A 21,463-nucleotide genomic window follows, 5' to 3' on the forward strand; every position below is an offset into this window, starting at 1 on the left:
AAAATAATGACCTTTATCACAATATGCTAATTTTTTGAGAAGGACCTCTATATATGTATGTGTATATGTATATATGTATGTGTTTATATATTTATGTGTATATATGTATGTGTGTCATAATATATATATATATAATAATAATAATAATAATTATTATTATTATTATTTTATTTTAAAAGCGCCTTTCATGACACCCAAGGACACTTTACAGTAAGAACAAAGATCAACAGGAATAAATTACATAAAGAATATAAAATACATAAAGAATATAAAATACATACAGAATATAAAATACATAAAGAATATCAAATACATACAGAATATAAAATGCACAAAGAATATAAAATACATACAGCGAAGTTAAGGATAAGCGAGTCTAAAGAGATGTGTTTTCAGAGCAGTCTTGAATATAGAAAGAGAGGTGGTGTTTCATAAGTCAGGGGGTAGAGAGTTCCAGAGATGAGGGGCAGAGCAGGTGAAGGCCCTGCTCCCCATGGTGGAGAGGCGGGCAGAGGGTACATGGAGGTGTAGTGAAGAGGAGGATCTGAGAGAGCGAGAGGGGATGGAGATGTGTAAGAGGTCAGATAGGTACGGAGGGACAAGGTTGTGGATAGCTTTGAAAGTGAGAAGAAGAATTTTGAAAACGATGCGTGATTTAACTGGGAGCCAGTGGAGCTGCTGCAGGACTGGAGTGATGTGGTTATAGGAGGAGGTTTGAGTGATGACACGGGCAGCTGAGTTCTGGACAAATTGCAGCTTCTGGAGAGATTTGTTGGGGAGGCCATAAAGAAGGGAGTTGCAGTAGTCAATCCGAGAAGTCACAAGACTGTAAACAAGGATGGCTGTGGAGCGGGGTGTGAGAGAAGGGTGGAGACGGTTAATATTTCGGAGATGGAAATAGGCAGACCGAGTGACATTGTTGATGTGTGAAGTGAAGGAGAGAGTGGTGTCGAGGATGACACCAAGACTCTTGATCTGAGGCGAGGGGGATAGCAGGGAGTTGTTAAGGGGGATGAGAAGATGTTCTGATTTTGAAATAGAGTTTTTGGTACAGACAAGAATGATTTCTGTTTTGTTACTGTTTAGTTGTAGAAAGTTGTTCGAAAACCAGTGATTTAGCTCATTGAGACAGTCGGTGAGGATGGAGGGTGGGTGGGTGGAGTTTGGTTTATATGTGTGTGTATATATATATACATATATATATATATATATATATATATATATATATATATATATGTGTATATATATATGTATATTTATGTATATATACATATATGTGTGTGTATGTGTATGTGCTGCCTGGCCCCCCCAAAAAAATGTCACCACCAAAAAAAAGGTCACACACTCATATTTGGTTGGACCGCCTTTAGCTTTGATTACAGCATGTATTCTCTGTGTCGTTTCAATAAACTTCTGCAATGTCACAAGATCTATTTCATCCAGTGTTGCATTAATTTTTCACCGAGATCTTACATTGATGACTAGGCCCTAGGCATGATGGATGCATCACTTCACCTGCCTCTCTTCTTACCCTGATGCGCCCATCACTCTGGAACAGGGTCAATCTGGACTCATTGGACCACATGACCTTCTTCCATTGCTCCAGAGTCCAATCTTTATGTTCCCTATCAAATTGAAGCCTTTTTTTTCCAGTTAGCCTTACTGGTTAGTGGTTTTCTTAAGACTACACAGCTGTTCAGTCCCAATCCCTTGAGTTCTCTTCACAGTGTGTGTGGAAATGCTCTTACTTTCACTATTAAACACAGCCCTGAGTGCTGCTGTTGTTTTTCTTCCATTTGATTTCACCAAACGTTTAAGTGATCACCGATCACGATCATTCAGGATTTCTTTTCTTCCTCGATGACGATGGGTCCCCACTATCCTTCCAGATTTAATAATGTGTTGGACAGTTCTTAACCCAATTTTAGTAGTTTCTTCAATCTCCTTAGATGTTTTCTCTGCTTGTTGCCAATGATTTGACCATTCTCAAACAGTCTGACATCTTTTTCACGGTTGTTTAAGAAATGAGAAGCAACTCATTGCACGAGTTGGGGTTAAATAACTTGTTGCCGCTGAAAGATAATCACCCATGCAGTAATTATCCAACAAGAGGCTCGTACCTATTTGCTTAGTTAAATCCAGGTGGCAACTTTTTTTGGGGGGGCCAGGCAGTTTATAAAATGTGCTTGATGAAAGTAACAGGAGGTCAGCCTGGTCTTTCTGTTGATGGCCTTCTTCTTCTTGCTCCTCTGCAGGGTGATTGACTTGGGTGTGATGGTTCCTTGTGATCAGATCCTCAGACAGGCTGTAACACACAAAGCTGGTAAGAAATACTAAAGGGTTTGGTTTCAGATTGTCTTTTCAGCATTGAGTCTGTTCAGTCAGTGTCCAGACTAAACCAGCACCAATAGACCGATTCTGATCAAACTCTCAGAAACTGAGCTTTTGGAGTCAGGATGGACTTCACAACTAATCAACCGTTACAAATTAAAACATAGCCATAATTCAGTTTTAGAAATGTGTAGCTAAGATTTGGTGTGGTAGTAGCTGAGTATCATTCTAACAAATAATCTAATTATTACACATTGTGAAAAAACTTTAGCAATAACCGTTGGAGTCAAACCTGGTTTTCTGTTAGCAAAATAACTCCAGAACCACTGGAAACATTTTAAGAACCATTGAAAAATTAATTGCCCAGTATACATTAAAAGCTGTTAGATTTTTTTGTGTCATCCCAGTTCAAGATGGCCAACATTAACAGAGTCAGTTGCTGGGAGTCAGAACACAGACCCTGAGCAGACATTATTAGACAGTAGGGCTGTAGGTGTGGCTCACTTTAAAACATAGTCACAATAGAAACCTTTGATTGTTAATCTATGGAAAACCTTATGACGAAACTCAGCCACACATTTAATTTTGTCTGTGTTTTTGTTTATTTTTGGGTGCACTCAGTAAACACAACTTTTTCTGATAAAGCCTAAAAATCCTGTTTAATTGTCAGAATTTTTCAAATTCTTTCATAACTTCAGTAACTTTACTACACTCTCATGTTCCTGAGGGGAAACATCTGCCACATTAAAATCACTGTAAATACAACTTTAAATTAATATTTATCCTATCATAAAATAATGCATTCCTCTCAGTAATGTTTTTTTTCTTGTTATATCTAGCCCTACACTTTTCATTTTTGTATTAGTCTTCTAGGTGGTGCACTACTCATACGTTTGAGAGCCTCTGTAAAATTGACCAACACGAAGTTCAACTCACCCTAGATGTCGACGTCAGAGTTGGCTGCGGAGTCCTGCCTCTCACCTCATCTGACAAAATTGTTCTAGTTTGGATGTAAATAGCAAAAACTCTCTTGAAATGTGCACAAGTAAACATTTAGTCTGAAAGATCTGTTTGACATGCATGCAGGCTGCAGGATCGGACGCTCCACAGCTGACGGCTGCTCACTGCAGTTGGTTTCCTCCAAAGCAGGACCTCATTAGCAGGTGCACCGTGCTTCTGCAGCTGTTATTACCTAGTATGTCCGGGTCAGGAAAAGCAAAAATCAATTTAGAAGCTAGCGTTTGTATCACAGGTAGAGAAAACAAATAGAGAAAATAATAATTTAAAGAGATGAAAAGATAATTAAAAGGGTGTCTGTCCGACCACAGAGGCAGACAGTACGGTGGTGTTTGAAAGTTTGTGAACTCTTTATAATTTTCTATATTTCTGCATCAATATGACCTAAAACATCATCAGAGTTTCATACAAGTCCTAAAAGTAGATAAAGAGAACCCAGTTAAACAAATGGTAAATGGACTGTACTTATATAACGCCTTTCTATCTTATTTCAAGACAAAGCGCTTTACACTACAATCTGTGTCCTCATTTACCCATTCATACAGCTCTATACTAGATCTATACAAAGATAATTGAACAAATCGTTCTAATGAGACTAATCGGTGCATTTAGATCACATTCATACACTGATGGGACACACATCGGAGGCAATGAGGGGTTCAGTGTCTTGCCCAGGGACACTTGGACATGTGACTGCTGGTGGATTTGAACCCCCAAATCTTGCATTAGAGGACGACTGCTCTAACCACTCGGCCACAGCCACCCTAATGAATGAGACAAAATATTATACTTGGTCATTTATTTATTTAGGAATAAATAAATAAACAATAATAAATAATGCATTTATTTATTTGAGGAAAATGATCCAATATTACATATTTGTGATGGTAAAAGTATGTGAACCTTTGCTCTCAGTCTCTGGTGTGACCCCAGCATGCAGCAGTAACTTCAACTAAACATTTCTGTAACTGTTGGTCAGTCCTGATCACCTTGGAGGACTTTTCTCCATTCCTCTGTACAGAACATCTTCAACTCTGGATGATGGTGGTTTCCTCACATTAACTGCTGCTTCAGGTCCTTCCACAACATCTGGATTAGATTAAGGTCAGGACTTTGACTTGTCCGTTCCAAAACATGAACTTTATTCTTCTTGAACATTCTTTGGTAGAACTACTTGTGTGTTTAGGGTCATTGTGTTGCTGCATGACCCACCTTCTCTTAGATCCAGTTCACAAACAGATGTTCTAACATCTTCCTTTAGAATTCTCTGATATAATTCAGAATTCATTGTTCCATCAATGATGACAAGCTGTCCTGGTCCAGATGTATCAAGACAGGCCCAAACCATGATACTACCTCCACCATGTTCCACAGATGGGATCAGGTTCTTCTGCAGGAATGCAGTTTTCTTTCTCCAAACATAACTCTTTTCATTTAAACCAAAAAGTTTATTTTGGTCTCATCGTCCACAAAACATTCATCCAACAGTCTTCTGTCTTGTCCACGTGATCTTTATCAAACTGCAGATGAGCAGCCATGTTGTTATTGAAGAGCAGTGTGTTTCTCCTTCAACCTGCCATGAACCATTGTTGTTCAGAGTTCTCCTGATGGTGGACTCATGAACATCGACATGAGTCAATGTGAGAGAGACCTTCAGTTGTTAGAAGTTACCCTGAGGTCCTCTGTGACCTCACAGACTATTCCACACCTTGGAGTGATCTTTGATGGTCCACCACTCCTGGGGAGGTTAACAATGCTCTTGAAGTTCCTCCATTTGTTCACAATCTGTGTGACTGTGGATTGGTGGAGTCCAAACTCTTTACAGATGTTTTGTAACATTTTCCAGCCTGATGAGCATCAACAACTCTTTTTCTGAGCTCCTCAGAAATCTCCTTTGTTCCTTCATGATCCACTTCCACAAACATGTTGAGAAGAGCAGACTTTGATAGATCCTGTTCTTTAAATCAAACAGGGTGTCAAACCTGATCATCTTCTACTGATTGAAAACACCTGACTCTAATTTCACTTTCAGATTAACTGATAATCCTAGAGGTTCACATACTTTTACCATAACAAGTATGTAATATTGGATCATTTTCTGACACAGTCTGTCCCTCATCTGTCTTTGTATTTCTATGTCTTCTCCTTTTTCTGCTTATTGTGTTTATTTCATTCTGCTTCTAGTGTCATTCTGTTCCTTGTGTATTTTGACTCTGTGTTTCATGTCAGTTTCCACTCACTCCTCAGCCGGCCTCTCCAGCCTCCATCTAATCATTCACACCTGTCCTTAATCAGCCATTTGTCCAGGCCCACTCATTACTCACTCTCCCTCTGCCTTATTTAAAGCTCTCCTCTCCTCCACTCTGCATCCTGTCATTGTTCTGTTTTGCACAGACGACTCAGTCCTCCTCTGGTCCTGTCAGATGATCTGTCTCAGCCAGCCAGTTGTCTCATTCCGTACCTGCTCGTCTGATGTTTACTTTTGTTCAGTTTATGCTCGCCTTGTGTTTGAGTAAGTTTTTGCTACCTCGTCAGCTTTTTGTTTTGTTGTTTAAACAAATTATTTTTATTAAAACTCCTGTCTTGCTCACCTGCTGGCCAACGGATTTGAAAACTGAGGATTGTGTCATTTTCCTCAATAAATAAATGACCAAGTATAATATTTTTGTCTCATTTGTTTAACTGTGTGAAGTGTCCCTCAGCCTGTGCTGTGTCCTGGCTGCAGTCAGTCTGGAGTATGGCAGCTCCTATCCACAAACTACTACTTCTTCTTTCGGTTTTTCCGTCTTCAGGGGTCGCCACAGCGAGTCTTCCTCCTCCATCTCTGTCCTCTACATCCTCTGTCCTCACTCCAACTACCTCCATGTCCTCTTTAACTGCATCCATATATCTACTATTTGTCTTTTTTCTGGCAGCTGCATTTCTAACATCCTTCTACCAATATACCCACGATCCCTCCTCTTGACATGTCCAAACCATCTCAGTCTGTCCTCTCTAACTTTATCTCCCAGTTGTTCAACCTGTGCTGTGCCTCTGATGATCTCATTCCTAATCTTATCCAGCCTTGTCACTCCTAAGGAGAAACTCAACATCTTAATTTCTGCTACTTCCAGTTCTGTCTCCTGTCTTTTTGTCCATGTCTCTGTCTCCAGACCATACAACATAGCTGGTCTCACCACTGTCTTGTAAATTTTCCTTTGACCTTTGCTGACACCCTTTTGTCACAAATCACTCCTGAAACTTTTCTCCATCCACACCATCCTGCCTGGACTCTGTTCTTCACCTCTTTACCACATTCCCCATTTTCCTGGACAGTGGACCCCAAGTACTTGAAGTCCTGCACCTTTGTGACCTCTGCTCCTTCTAGTCTCACTGTTCCACTGGCCTCCGTCTCATTCACACACATGTACTCTGTCTTACTATGGCTGACTTTCATTCTTCTTCTTTCAAGTACATACCTCCACCTCTCTAAGTTCTCTTCCACCTGTTCCCTGTTCTCACCACAGATCACAATGTCATCTGCAAACATTATAGTCCATGGGGATTCCTGCCTGACCTCATCTGTTAATCGGTCCATCACCAGAGCAAACAAGAAGGGGCTCAGAGCAGATCCTTGATGCATTCCCACATCCACCTGTCACTTCTGCAGCACATCTCACCACTGTCCTGCTGTCCTCATACATGTCCTGTACCAGTCTAACATACTTTTCTGCTTCTCCAGATTTCCTCATGCAATACCACACCTCCTCCCTCGGCACATATGCTTTTTCTAAATCCACAAAGACACAAATGAGTTCTTTCTGACCCTCTCTGTACTTCTCCATCAGCATCTTTAAAACAAACATGGCATCTGTGGTGCACTTTCTTGGCTTGAAACCATACTGTTGCTCACAAATACATGTAGTCACCTCTTGTCTAAGTCTAGCTTCCACAACTCTCTCCCAGATCTTCATTGTGTGACTCACCAACCTAATTCCCCTGTAGTTACTACAACTCAGTACATTACCCTTGTTCTTAAAAATGGGCACCAGCTAGGGGTTGAATGACTATATAATTTTTATACTCGACATTAAGATAATGAAACTCGAGTATAACTCGAGTACTTGATGACATCATAGGATCTAAAGTTACAAAAATAAATAAAACCGCAAAAAAGGTCATTATTTACAAAAAGGTCAACAAAACATGGGGAGCATATATTATGCTCCTACCATTTATTATACTGCAAATAAGTCACAGGAAAAACTAAACTATTAGTTATTATTATTAACCTGCAAAGTTGAAAGAAACATGTGGCATGTCAAAAACGAAACTAAAAACAGTGGGGCGGACGACCACCCCGCACCACCGCCAGCTGTGGTGCGCATTAGGTTTAGTTTTAGAGATTATTATGTTTATAGTTTTTTTTTATAGGTTTAGAGATTAATATTTTTTGCTATTTGTTTGTGAAACAAAGTCAGAGGAAGCTGGTTCTGGTTTAGTGCATGCAACACTGCCTCCTATGGTCATAATATACAGTGGTCACAGAATATGGTGTAACACCGGTTCGCAACAAGCTCCAAACAGTCAGGAAGTTGATTTATTTTCTGTTTCCTTATGATAGTTGAACTGGAAGATTAATCTTTAGTGAAATATTTCCATACTATTGATTTATTTCTACCTGTTTGTCAAGACTGGGCCTGCTCCGTTCCATTTGTCTGCTTGGAGGAATCCATTTTGTAAGCCACGCCCGTTGCGGATCACGTGACACATGATGCGATGACATAACGGTGGCGTAATGACGTCACCACAATACTCAACGTGAAATTAAAAAACTCGATAGATGTCCTAGGAATCGATGTGTAGATTACTCGAGTAGTCTGTTAAAGCCCTAGTACCAGCACACTTCTCCATTCCTCAGGCATTTTCTCACCCTCAAATATACCATTGAATATTTGAGTCAAAAACCTCACTGCCATCTCTCTAAGACATTTCCAAACCTCCACTGGTATGTCATCAGGTCTCTCCTATCAGTACAAGTCCTTCTCACCCCCTTTAGTGTCCAGTCTCCCATACAACCCATCAACTCATCATGAAGCTCTCGACCTTGACCTCTCTAAGTGGCTTTAAGAATCTGTTGGACTCCTGGCAGGGACCAATGCAGACATGTTCCTGTTTTTAGTTTTCTACATTCACCTTAGAATCTAGCTGTTTTTTGTTACTTTTCTTTTTTTTAGCCATCCTATTTGTTAAAAAAAAATCTGTATGCCTTTTTATAACTGTCTATTGTCGCTGTTGTCTATTGTTGTCGTCATTCTTTGTTGAAATCAGGTCGCTTGTAAATGAGTCCTTGAGGCTCAATGATATTTTCCTGTCTAAATAAAGGTTGAATGAATACGCTGTTAAAGATGGGAGCTGGCTGCGGGCCACCGGATCCGGGAACCCCCTCCAGCCCACGTCTTTACCCCCGGCTCGAACCTCCTTCAGAAGTGGCAACTCATGCTAACAAATAAATCAATGAGACGTCAATTAAGTTTTATCAATTATATTAAAAAGGCAGAAGAAGATTACAGTTTTACAACGCTGGACTCTCCGGACTGTCATGCGTACACAGACCCGGAAGAGCCCCGAAGTCCCGTGTCATCACTAATTTATGGGGTCCTATGACTCCTCCTTTCGCAGAAGGGGAGCTAAGCCTATCAGTGTATGAGGGGGCGTGGCCTTATTGTGATCTCAGGGATCTTATGTGGACTGACATGTTAGGAAAAATATGAGACGGTGCTTCAAAGCCTTTCTACGTGATGTGGCAAGCAGATTAAAACTATTTGACTGATATTGAAATCCCAGGGAGACTCTCTTGAGAGCTGCTGGCCCAGTTTAACCAGTGGTGGAGAAAGTACTCAAACACTGTACTTAAGTAAAAGTACAAATAAACAGACAAAAATGTACTCTAATAAAAGTAGAAGTACCACATTAACATTTTTACTTAAGTAAAAGTAAATAAGTACTTGCTTTTAAAATACTTAAAGTATTAAAAGTAAAAGTACTTGCTGAATGTATTACATAATGCAATGGTCTACATATCTTTGTCTGCCTACCATATGTATATTTTCTGTTATACATTAATAGTGTTGTGCCATTTAATGAACAATGCTGCAGATAATACATGTTTTTATTGTGTTTACTCTGTGACACATTTCACACTTGGACTTGTGATTCTGTGCGTCAGAATTTCAGGGATGACCTGCAGAATTAAATGTCATTAATCAAAATAAGAAAGAGTAACGATTATACTTTTAAAAGTTTTTATTTAACACAAAGCAAAACCAATGTGCCATTTTAACTGCAGTAAACACATTTAAGTAAAAGTTGTCTGCCTGAACAAAAGGGGCATTAGACACAACTAACAAAGGAATAGGCTCTGATCATTTCCACTGATATTTCAACTCCAGTTTGTCATCAACTGTAGTTAAAATACTGTAGTCGACCTTGTAATGGGTCAATATTGAACAATATGTTAACTTCCTGACATCATTTTTAAAACTTGGACCTGAGTGTCGAGCCATTTGGAGACATCTTTTGTCTCCTAACGTCCCATGAACTGACATATTTTAATATTGTAGCAATAATTTCTTGTTCAAGTTCAGAAGAAGTTTGTTTTCAAAGATTTTTGAGTTCAATCTGGCTCTTTTGGGAGAGAGAATCTGTCCTGTTGTACTGAGCAGTCTTTCAATAAGGACACGGGTGGAGCATATCTTCTGGCAGACTCTCTTGCGCTGGAATACATTTTGGGTGTGTTACGGGTGCACCCAGCTCAGTGACATATATATACTAGAATATATGTCATTGGCCCAGCTCTTCTTGAAGGCGGGCTTAACGTTACCTGCCCACTTTACAGTGATTCAATGGACCAGCTCCTCTCTCACCGTTGGTTACTTTCAAAGTAACAAACAAATCAAAAAGCCGCAACATGAATGTAACTTGTAATGCGACGCATTATAGAAATGTAGTGTAGTAGAAAGTACAGATACTTGATGTAAAATGTAGTGGAGTAAAAGTATAAAGTACCCACATTTAACTCTACTTAAGTAAAGTACAGATACAGGAAAAATGTACTTAAGTACAGTAACAAAGTATTTGTACTTAGTTACATCCCACCACTGAGTTTAACCCAGTCAGAACTGGGTCATAATTTCATTATAATCCCGTCTCTGAGCAGATCAAATCCATAGGTCCAGTCTAAATAAGAAATATCTTAACAACGCCCTCTGCTTTGCCTTTGCTACCTCCCACTTTGCTCTACGTCCCATCTCCTTATGTTCCTGTCTCCTCTCTTCAGTCCTCTCACTGTCATATTTCTTCTTGACTAACCTCTTTCTTTGAACGGCGTCCTGCACTTCACTATTCCATCACCAGGTTTACTTATCATCCATTCTCTGTCCAGATGACACACCAAGTACCTTCCTACCTCTCTCTCTAATTATTGTTGCTGTAGTAGCCCAGTCATTTGGAAGCTCTTTCTTACCACCCAGAACCTTTAACAGCTCCTCTTTGAATTTCTCACAACATTCTTTCTCACAACATTCTTTCATCTTCATCTTCCATCATTTGGTCGTCTTCTCTGATTTTACTCTTTTTCTCTTCTTCACAACAACAGTCATTCTACACACAGCCATCCAATGCTGTCTGGCCACGCTCTCCCCTGCCACAACCTTACAGTCTCCAATCTCCCTCAGGTTTCCTCTTCTACAAAGAATGAAGTTGATCTGCGTACTCCTTCCTCCACTCTTATAGGTCACTCTATGCTCCTCCCGCTTTTGGAAATATGTGTTGACTACAGTCATTTCCATTCTCTTGGTGAAATCCACCACCATCTGTCCTTCCTGGTTTCTTCCCTTGACACTAAACATACCCATCACTTCATCATCCTCTGTTTCCTTCACCAACATGTCCATTCAGGTCTGCGCTGATCACCACTCTCTCCTCCCTGGGAGTACTCTCTATCACTTCATCCAGATCTTTCCAAAATGTATATTTCTCCTCTACATCACTTCCAACCTGTGGAGCATAATCATTGACAACATTTAGTATCAGACCTTCTACTTCTACCTTCAGGCACATCACCCTATCTGACACTCTCTTCACCTCTACTATATTCTTTGCCAACTCCTCCTTCAGGACCACCCCTATTCCATTTCTCTTTCTATCCACACCATGGTAAAACAGTTTGAATCCTGCTCCAATGCCTTGCTGCCCTTCCATTTGGTCTCTTGGACACATAAAACATCTACCTTCTTTCTCTGCATCATGTCAGCTCTCTACCTTTGCCTGTCATTGTCCCCACATTTAGAGTTGCAACCCTCAGTCCTACATTCTTCACTTTCCTCTTCTCACTCTGTCTCCTGACACGTTTCCCTCCTCGTGGTCTTCAATTAACAGTAACACAATTTCTGCCAGCACCCTGTTTGTCAACAGCACTGGTGGTGGTCGTTGTTAACCTGGGCCTTGACCAAACCGGTATGGTTTCACTTTGATGAACTCGCATTATGTTTTTGGCAAAAGTATTTTGCATCTGATGCTGTTCCTGACACAACCCTCACAAATTACCTGGTCTTGGGACCGGCACAACAGTTACACTGGCTTGTGCTCCCTATTGACTGGTCTATCCACAAACTCCTATCCACAAACCATCAGAGTAAATGGTTGTTTGTCCTTTCCTCAGATATCATTGGCTTGTCTGGCCTCATCACTCCATCTCTGGATGAAATGATTCATGTGGCTAAAGAAATGGAGAGACTCGGAATGACAACACCAGTGCTAATTGGAGGAGCCACCACTTCAAAGTAAAGCAAGAACCTGTACACTCATACAGAATAGAGAAAATGAAAGTCTAACAGAGTTGTGTAAGTGTGTAGAGTCCAGAGTGAAGTTGTGGGATCTGTGGAAACTGTTTTTGTGTTAAACAGGACACATACTGCAGTGAAGATCGCACCCCGCTACAGTTTCCCTGTGATCCATGTCCTTGATGCATCCAGGAGTGTGGTGGTGGTAAGAACTACTCAAAATCCTTTATACCAGCTGCAGTGCAGCTGTTCAGAGCAGGAAGTTGTCAATAAGATCTTAACTGGTGTAATACTATGCCTCAGCCAGGGTTCAGTACGTACCTTTACATGTTCAAGAAATAGGAAGAAGAAAAACACCAAATACTAGTTTTTTTATACTTGTTTGTTTGTTTGTTTGTGTGTTGGCTTTAGTTTTTAAACAAAATCCTTCCAGAAGCATAGAAAGAAAGACTCAGAACTGCCCTACAAAAAGTCATATTGTAGAGTTTTTTTAAAATTTCTTATCTAAATACAGTCCCAAATGAAAGCGTAGATCTTTTTAAATGGTTTGTATGGGTTCCCAGCGAGAAACGCAAGTTCTGAAAATAGATAAAGAGAACCCAGTTAAACAAATTATACTTGATCATTTATTTATTGAGGAAAATGATCCAATATTACATATTTGTGATGGTAAAAGTATGTGAACTTCTAGGATTATCAGTTAATCTGAAGGTGAAATTAGAGTCAGGTGTTTTCAATCAGTGGATGATGATCAGGTGTGAGTGGACACCCTGTTTGATTTAAAGAACAGGATCTATCAAAGTCTGATCTTCTCAACATGTTTGTGGAAGTGGATCATGGTGGAACAAAGGAGATTTCTGAGGAGCTCAGAAAAAGAGTTGTTGATGCTCATCAGGCTGGAAAATGTTACAAAACATCTGTAAAGAGTTTGGACTCCACCAATTCACAGTCACACAGATTGTGAACAAATGGAGGAACTTCAAGAGCATTGCTACCCTCCCCAGGAGTGGTGGACCAACAAACATCACTCCAAGGTGTGGAATAGTCTGTGAGGTCACAGAGGACTCCAATAACTGCTTGCAGTTCTGGTTCTTTTAGTACTTTTGTTAGTAAGTATGTAATTCCTGTGGCAGTAATGTTATCTTGTTGCTGAAAAGTCATTTTTTGAAGTTGAAGAAAGACCAAGGCAGCAAAAAATATTTTTTGGTTCTTTTATTTGTTCTGGTTTTAATCCTAATAGAGATTTTTTTTCTGTTATATTTTTGGCTCAGTGCTCACAGCTGCTGGATGAGGCAACAAGGGAGGAGTATATTGATGACGTGAAGGAGGAGTATGAAGAGGTCAGACAGGACCACTATGACTCCCTGAAGGTGAGTCCTGGTTTACATCAGAATGAATTATTGGACAAGGGTTACTGGATTCGGTCAGCACGGTGGCAGAGTTGGTAAAGCTGCTGCCCCTCAGCGAACAGGTTGCCCCAGTTCATATCCCAGCCGGGGGCATTCCTAGGTGGAATATGCATGTTCTCTCCATGCATGCGTGGATTTCCTCCCACAGACAAAAAGCATGCATGTTAGACTGATTGGTAACTCTAAATTGTCTCTAGGTGTGAGTGAGAGAGTGAATGGCAGTTTGTCTTGTTTGTCTCTATGTGTCCCTGTGATGGACTGGAGACCTGTCCAGGGTGTCCCCTGCCTCTCACACAGTGATGGCTGGACATGGGCACCAGTGACCCCTGCGACCCAAAAGGGAAGGAGCAGGTAAAGATTCATTCAACCTTTATTTAGACAGGTGTAGTGAATGTGGGACAGCTTTGCTGTAGCTTCACTACTAATTAATTATTCTTAAAGCTAGTTCAAGCACAAAGAATATTAATTATTTAAATACAACAGATTCTTTCTTTTTCGAGTTAAATTAATGCCATGTGACCGAGATAACTGTGAGGATTGTTTAATCAGTGACATGAGACGCCATTTTATCTTTGACCCATCAGAATAAATGCAGTCATTTATTTAACAGAATCAAAATTTAACATCAAAACATGTACACATTAATTTGCTGATCTAGTTCTGATTAATAAAACTTGGCACGCTTTACTAACAAGACAACAGAACATTTCTGAAGTCATCTAGATTACTGGCAAAATAGAAAAGTTTAAAGGACGGAATGGAGAAGTTTAAAGAAAGATGGATGAAGGAAGATGTATGTTTGTTGACCAGAATTAGCACGCTTCTTTCAACACCAGCTTAAACCCCCGGTCCACTTGGTGCGTGGCAACTCGTGACGTCTCTTTACCTTTGCAGAGGATGGATCAGCTCCGGTCTAGATGTATGTCCCTATGCACGCTACCTTTACAGCGTCTCCGGTCAGGGTGGCTGGTCATCGTCAGAAGTCGTGTGGTTTTTACTCCGTTCAACAGAACAAGCTTCCTTTGAAGATTTAGGGCGTTACGCCCGGGTGAGTTCACAGCGAGGGGCTGTGACTCCAGCTGGGATGGACGGAACCTCGTCTCACGGTCAAATCCATCAGCTATTGATTAAATCTGAATGTTCCTTAGGAACTCTCAGGAAGACTCCATAATCCCAAGAAAGACTCAGGAAAACTGAAGTGGAAGACTCCGGTGAAAGACTCAAGAAGACTCAGAAGACTGAATAGTTCCAGGAAGTGTTGACTTTTAAAGAGTACTCACTTCCTGATTGGTTGAAACAACCAATAGGGGCGGTGTTTCAGTGATGTCAGAGGGTTATTAGGAGTCAAAAAGACAGCAGGAATGTTTACGAACGTTTAGTACAGACAGAGGAATGTTATGGCGAAGTGAGACAAACGCAGATGCCAGCTTCTTATTTACTGTCTGCTAGGTTTAAAAACAAGACACTTCGTTCTAATAACTTGCTTTCTGACTGTCTCTGACTTTCGACCGACATCCCTGACTTCTGACCGACATCACTACTCCTCATTCAGACAGAAGATCAAAATGCACAATTACTTTGTAAATAGACATTTAACTTGATTTCTAAATATGCTGAGGTTTAAAAATCATTAATACTGTTTCACAGTTGATTTAAAATGAGTGGTTCACTTCAACATTTAGAAATGGTATGAACTAAACACACTTTGATTATCAAGAACGTATTTACATTAATTAGCATATCATGATATAATTAATTTTCCTGGGCAAGCTTTAACTGGTATTATTGCGAACAATATGATATGGCCCAGCCCGTAGTATACGCTTCACTGGGCTGCTGGATCCAGTATGGCTGATTTAGGTGAATTCACTTCAAAACGAGTGAAGAACAGATTTGTTTCCTCTGCCAGCGGGGCATCACCTTCAGTCACTCCAAGGTTCTTTTTAAAGTTTGTGAGATGCTGTATTCCCTGCCACACCTTCCTGTTGTTGTTGCAGTTCAAGTGGTCCTCACTCCTCCTCCTGTAGTCTGACTTAGCCTTCCTGAGCCTCTCTTCAGGTTGGCTCTTGCTACACTGTAGTGCACCTAGTCACCTGACCTGAAAGCGCTGTTTGACCTTGGGACATCCAGGGTTTCTGGTTGAGGTAGACCTGGTTGCATCTGTCCACTGTGACCGTGTCTATGCAGTTTCTAATGTAGACTGTCTGTGAACACCTCCAGGTCCAGATGTTCAAAGAGGTTCCAGTCTGTCCTTTCGAAGCAGTTTTGTTAAGGCTATAAAAGCCTTAGTTTTTAAAGTGATATTTTCTCTATAGAACTAATCGGTTTCTCAAGGTTAAAATTTGAATCATACATTGCCCTGAAATGTTTTACGTGCAGTTTTACAAACTGAGCTAAGCTGTTTAAATCTAAAGGAGAAGCACTGTGGTTTGCACTGGGAATAAATATAACTTCAGTTTTGTCCTCATTGAATTTTAGAAAGTTTGAAGTCATACAGGCTTTTTCCTCAGTGTCAAGTCAAGCAGTGGTTTTAATTAATTGATCTGTGTCGTCAGCGTACGACTGAAATGAGCTGTTAACGTTTCTGAAGATTTAGCCTAAGGGGAACATGCAGATAGAAAATAAAATGGGTCCAAGAGTTGATCTTTGGGTAACTCTCTACATATGACAGGCTGAGGAGGAAACGGCTTCTCAAAGGCTTACAGAGAAACTCTGTGAGACATGTAGGACCTGATCCAGTCTAAAGCAAAGCCTTTATTTCACGATAATTTTTACTAACAGACAAAAAGAGCTGGCTCCACATATCATATGGTCAAGTTTTAAAACAGATCTTGCTACATGTTTGAATGGGGTGGGTGCTAGTGAAAAAAAATTGCTGATTGCAAGTCTTCCTGCAAATCTACTGCATCTGCCAAAGTTTTAAGTCAGATTGTTTCACGTTGATGTGTTAGGGATTCCTCTGTGCCCCAACCACACCAAATGTTAGCTCAGCATCTGTAACACTGATTTAGTTAAGGCCATGTATTTGTTCTAAGACTAGATGGTTGTGGCAGTCATCTTGACAGGTTGATTCCATAAGTAAATCTGTTGTAGAGGTCCACTCAATGAGTGATTTCTGCAAGTTCCATTAAAGTTGGCCCAGTGTTTCATGAAATATTTTTCTAACAGACACAAGGGGATAAGTGTTCATGGTTCAGTGCTTGGACCAATTACTTTATAGATGCTATATATATTACTTGATATATGCTTCCATTAGGTATTGTTATTAAACAGCATGGGATAAATTTTCATTGTTATGCTGATGTAGTGGACTAGGCCTGATGTCGAAACCTTGACCTTAGGCACCTTGTGGGACAGAAACTGTCATTTCATTGATTTGAATCCAGAAATACAGGTTCACCCATCCTGAGACTTTCTTTCTTGAAAATTCAAGTGAAAGAACACTTTCTTTTCTATTATCATTACTGTTTTACAAATGTTTGATAATCAAAGTGTTTTAGTTCAAACCATTTTAGATGTTGCAGTGAACTAATCATTTTTAATTAACTGTGAAAACAGTAACAAAATTTTTTAATCCTCATGCAAAGTTAGAATTCATGTTAAGGCCTGTTACAGAGTAATTATGCATGTTCTGATTTTCTATCTTTGAATGAGCAGTGTACGTTTGTTCCAAGGTCGGAGTCGAAGCAGACAAGTGTTGGAACAACTGTCTTGTTTTTAAATCCTCTCAGACGTAAACAGAGAAGTTGGCACCTGTTTCTCCAAACTCGCCCAAACATTTCTCTCGCCTGTCTGAAAAACATTTTCAATCTGTTCCATAACATTCTTGCTGTTTTCTGACTTCTAGTAACCTTTTACGTCACAAAACACACCCCTGTCTGGTCGACATTGACCAATAAGAAAACTCCCAAATGAACCGGAAATAGAGCCCTTTAAAATGTCGGTACTTCCTAGTTCTCTCAAGTTTCTGTGAGTTGCCGTTGGAGTCGGGCTGGAGAGTTTGCAGCTCCAGTCGTTTGGGAGAACAGAAGTCCAGCCATGATAAGGCTCTTCCGAGATTGGGATTATAACATCTTCCACCTCTGAGTGGAACTCGGACGAACCCCACTCATGTGAGGTCCACTGGCTGAGGTGAACTTGTGTCAGACGGAATATCGTCACTACTTCGGACGAGTCACAGCCATCCTATGGAGACGCTGGACAGGTAGCGTTAACTGGAACTCCGTATCCGCCGATTCATCTTCAGAAAGGTAACGAGTCAAGTTCACTACCGAGCGTACCGAGGAAAGCTGGGTTCGAATGGAGAGTGTCGTTTCTGGTCAACACTCTCCCTCACACACCATCTTTTACTCCCTTTAAACTTCATTTTCCATCTTTAAATTCTTCTATCAAGTAGAAATCATTCCAGATATTTTAGAAATGTCTGTGTAAAGTCTCCCAATCACCGCCGTGTGGTTGATCATAATTGTACAGCTTACTGATTAATTATGTTGTTATTTTCATATTTTGCCAAATTAATGTAAATGTTTGATGTTAAACTTTGATTCTGTAAATAAATGACCACATTCATTTTGATGGGTCAAAGATAAATAACGTCTCACGTTACATTTTATTAAATTCAATGCACGTTTATATTCAGTCCAGAAAAATGAAAGAATCCGTTTTAATCAGGTGAATATCTCAGGATATGTTCATCTACATACTGGTGGCCCGTCCGTACGTTTCCACCACACTGATGACACGTAATTATATTTGTCCATGAAACATAACGAATCTAATCAGCTACTTAGACTACAAGCATGTCTTAAAGACATAAAAACCTGGATGACCCTAAATGTTCTGCTTTTAAACTCACATAAGACAGAGGTTGTGGTTTTTGGATATGAGCATCTTAGGAATTAATTTAGCAGTCTTTAACTTCCTCTGGATGGCATTAATCTGACTTCCAGCTCTAATGTTAAAAATCTTGGTGTTATTTTTGATCAGGACATGTCTTTTATCCCCCACATTAAAAACGTTACTAGAACCACCTTCTTCCACCTGCGTAATATCACTAAAATTAGAAACATCTTATCTAAAAAATGATGCAGAAAAACTGGTCCATGCATTTGTCACGTCTAGACTGGACTATTGCAATGGTTTATTATCTGGGTGTCCAAATACTTCTTTAAAACATCTTCAGTTGATCCAAAATGCTTCTGCCAGAGTCTTAAATGGAGTTAATAGGAGAGATCATATCTCTCCAGTTTTAGTTTCTCTCCAATGGCTCCCTGTCAAATCCAGAATAGAATTCAAAATCTTACTTCTAACCTACAAAGCTCTCAACAACCTAACTCCATCTTATATTACAGATCTTCGCTCTCAGGCTGCAGGTTTACTTGTGTTCCCTAGAGTTTCCAAAAGCAGAATGGGAGTCAGAGAGCTTTTGTGGAAACAACTTCCAGTTAATGTTCATGAGCCTGGCACATTGTCTACTTTTAAGATTAAACCCAAGTCTTTCCTTTTTGATAAATCCTATAGTTAAGGCTGGTTTGGGTTTCCTGAGCTATCCCTTAGTTATGCTGCTATAGTCTTAGGTCGTTTTCACACTAGATAGTCCGGTAGACTCGGTTCGGTTCGGGACCAATATTCATGACCTTTTGTTTACATTTGAGCTGGTGCGTTTGCATTCACACTGCACTGTGCAGTCGAGTCAACCTGTTGAACCAACCTATTCCCCCGCTCGCCTGAGGGGGCGCTGCACCAAGAACTACTGAAAGAAACGACACAAAAACCTCTGAAGACACGTCTTCTTCTTCTGTAAATAAAAATAAAAACTAAGTGGCATCAAGTTTTAGCAGTTTTAGGAGTTATATTTTGTCATTTTTCAAAAATGGACTTAGCATGAGCAGAAGATGAGGCAGAAGACCATGGAGAATATTGTTTTTCACACAAGGCAGCTGACGGCTCCATATAAGGTCAGAGAAATGTGTGTTTGTTTACCCTGTGGAGCGGGGCTCGGTCTGTATACATTCACACTGTACTCGAACCGCGCTGGAGTTCTCTTCTACCGGACCGAGACCTAGGTTTTAGCCCGGGCCAGAGTTTGCCTTTTTGTTCCGTGACAGAGTTCGATGGTGTGTTCACACCTCCCTAAACGAGCCAGACTTTCAAGGAAAACAAGCTAGAGTTCGATTAAAGCGGACTAAACAGGGCTAGTGTGAATGCACCCTTAGACTACTGGAGGACAAATTGACCACATTTCCTCATTCTGCTTCTGTCTTTACTTGCTCTACTCTACCTGTTTGTATTTGTAATTATCTCTATCCTTAACTTGCATTTTTTTTATCTATCTTCCAATATGGGGTACACCTGGACCTGTCATTCTGTGTTTGTTTGTTTCTCCTTCCTGTCCTCTCAAACCCAGCCGGTCGAAGCAGATGGCCGCTTGTCCTGAGCCTGGTTCTGCTGGAGGTTTATTCCTGTTAAAAGGAAGTTTTTCCTTTCCACTGTTGTCTTTGTGCTTTCTCAGGATGAGAGACTACGACAAAGTGAATATTCAACACAATCTGCTGGGTTCCTTAGATATATAACTTTTACTACTTGGCTTTTTTAATTTATATGAATGTTTTTGTACAGTGCCCTGAGATGACTTTTGTGATTTGGCACTATATAAATAAACTGAAATGAATTGAAGAAGACACAAAAACATGAGAAAAAACATGAGTCCCACCTTTGTCTTTTCGTAGCAGGCAACATTTAGAGTTATGGCTGAACTGTTTTAAACTTTGAATGTGTTGCATAATGATTTGTACCTGTGATTTATTGTCTGTTTGTTTCTGTATTTGTTCCAGGATCGCCAGTATCTGCCTCTACCGGAAGCCAGGAGGAGGTCTTTACACATTGACTGGCTTTCTTTGCCTAAACCAGGTGAGCTGGTACAGATGAGATGAATGAATGTCTCTGACAAATGCTATTGTACACATTTCTAGTAATTGTTTTGGGAGAAATCAAAGTCTGTATTAAAATCAAACATAGCAGCTGTATGCTGAAAGTAGGAGTTATTTTTTGTTTTGCAGTGCGTCCTCAGTTTCTGGGCACCCGTATCTTTGACTGCTACGATCTGAACAGTCTGGTAGACTTCATTGATTGGAAGCCTTTCTTTGATGTGTGGCAGCTGAGGGGCAAATACCCCAACAGAGGATACCCCAAGATCTTCAATGACAAGACTGTTGGTAATGATTTTGTTCTTGTCTTCTGGATCAGTCACCCTTTAAATCTGTAAGACTTCACCATACAGGGCATGTTTGTTCTTAAAAGGAAATGACTTGCAAATGCATTTGTAGTTTTGTTATTCATTTTGTGGACCAGCCCATTTTTAGTTGGCTTTTAAACTTCTGAACAGTGTGTACAGGCACTTGTCACAGGTGCTCTGGCACACTAATACGTGGCCTTGGTGAACTCAACAAACTCTAAAGAATGAGGGGTAAACACATGTGTTGTAGCTCTTGTGCGTAGTTCAAAAGCTTTGCAAGCCATTTCTCTCAACCTGAATATACTCAGATTTAGATCTGTGTGTATACCAAGGAGGTGTTTGATGTAGGGGTGGAGGTTATGAATAAACAGTTTTTTGAAGTATTTATTCTCATCCATTCTCACTTCATTTTGTGATCCAAAAAAACGTACAAAGGAGGTCGTCGTAGTAAATCCGAGGATTTTTCTTTTCTACCTTGTTTGATGTCCAGCCCATGAATTAAACCAGGTGGACAGGGATTCCTTCTCCAATGCCTTGCAGACGAGGGAGTAGTCACTTTGGATTAACACCAAAGTCCATGCTCAATAATCCAGGTATAAAATCCAACATTGTTCATTCAGGTTATCTGGACGGTTTCTTTTTTTTTGGCT

The 21,463-nt window shown here is 40.2% G+C and overlaps 1 protein-coding gene across 1 annotated transcript in view; it reads left to right on the top strand.

Annotated features, from left to right (window-relative positions):
* mtr (5-methyltetrahydrofolate-homocysteine methyltransferase) overlaps positions 1-21,463 on the top strand; it is a 103,835-nt gene that overhangs the window by 64,227 nt on the left and 18,145 nt on the right. Inside the window, exons 22-27 of the mRNA XM_037691576.1 lie at positions 2,256-2,323; positions 12,050-12,170; positions 12,294-12,375; positions 13,442-13,540; positions 20,413-20,488; positions 20,638-20,793. Of these exons, the coding sequence (XP_037547504.1) occupies positions 2,256-2,323; positions 12,050-12,170; positions 12,294-12,375; positions 13,442-13,540; positions 20,413-20,488; positions 20,638-20,793 (602 nt within the window). The remainder of the gene's footprint in view (positions 1-2,255; positions 2,324-12,049; positions 12,171-12,293; positions 12,376-13,441; positions 13,541-20,412; positions 20,489-20,637; positions 20,794-21,463) is intronic.

The sequence above is a fragment of the Nematolebias whitei genome, chromosome 17 (genome assembly GCF_014905685.2).
Source record: "Nematolebias whitei isolate Nwh7 chromosome 17, NemWhi1, whole genome shotgun sequence".
In the NCBI taxonomy this organism is placed as follows: domain Eukaryota; kingdom Metazoa; phylum Chordata; class Actinopteri; order Cyprinodontiformes; family Rivulidae; genus Nematolebias; species Nematolebias whitei.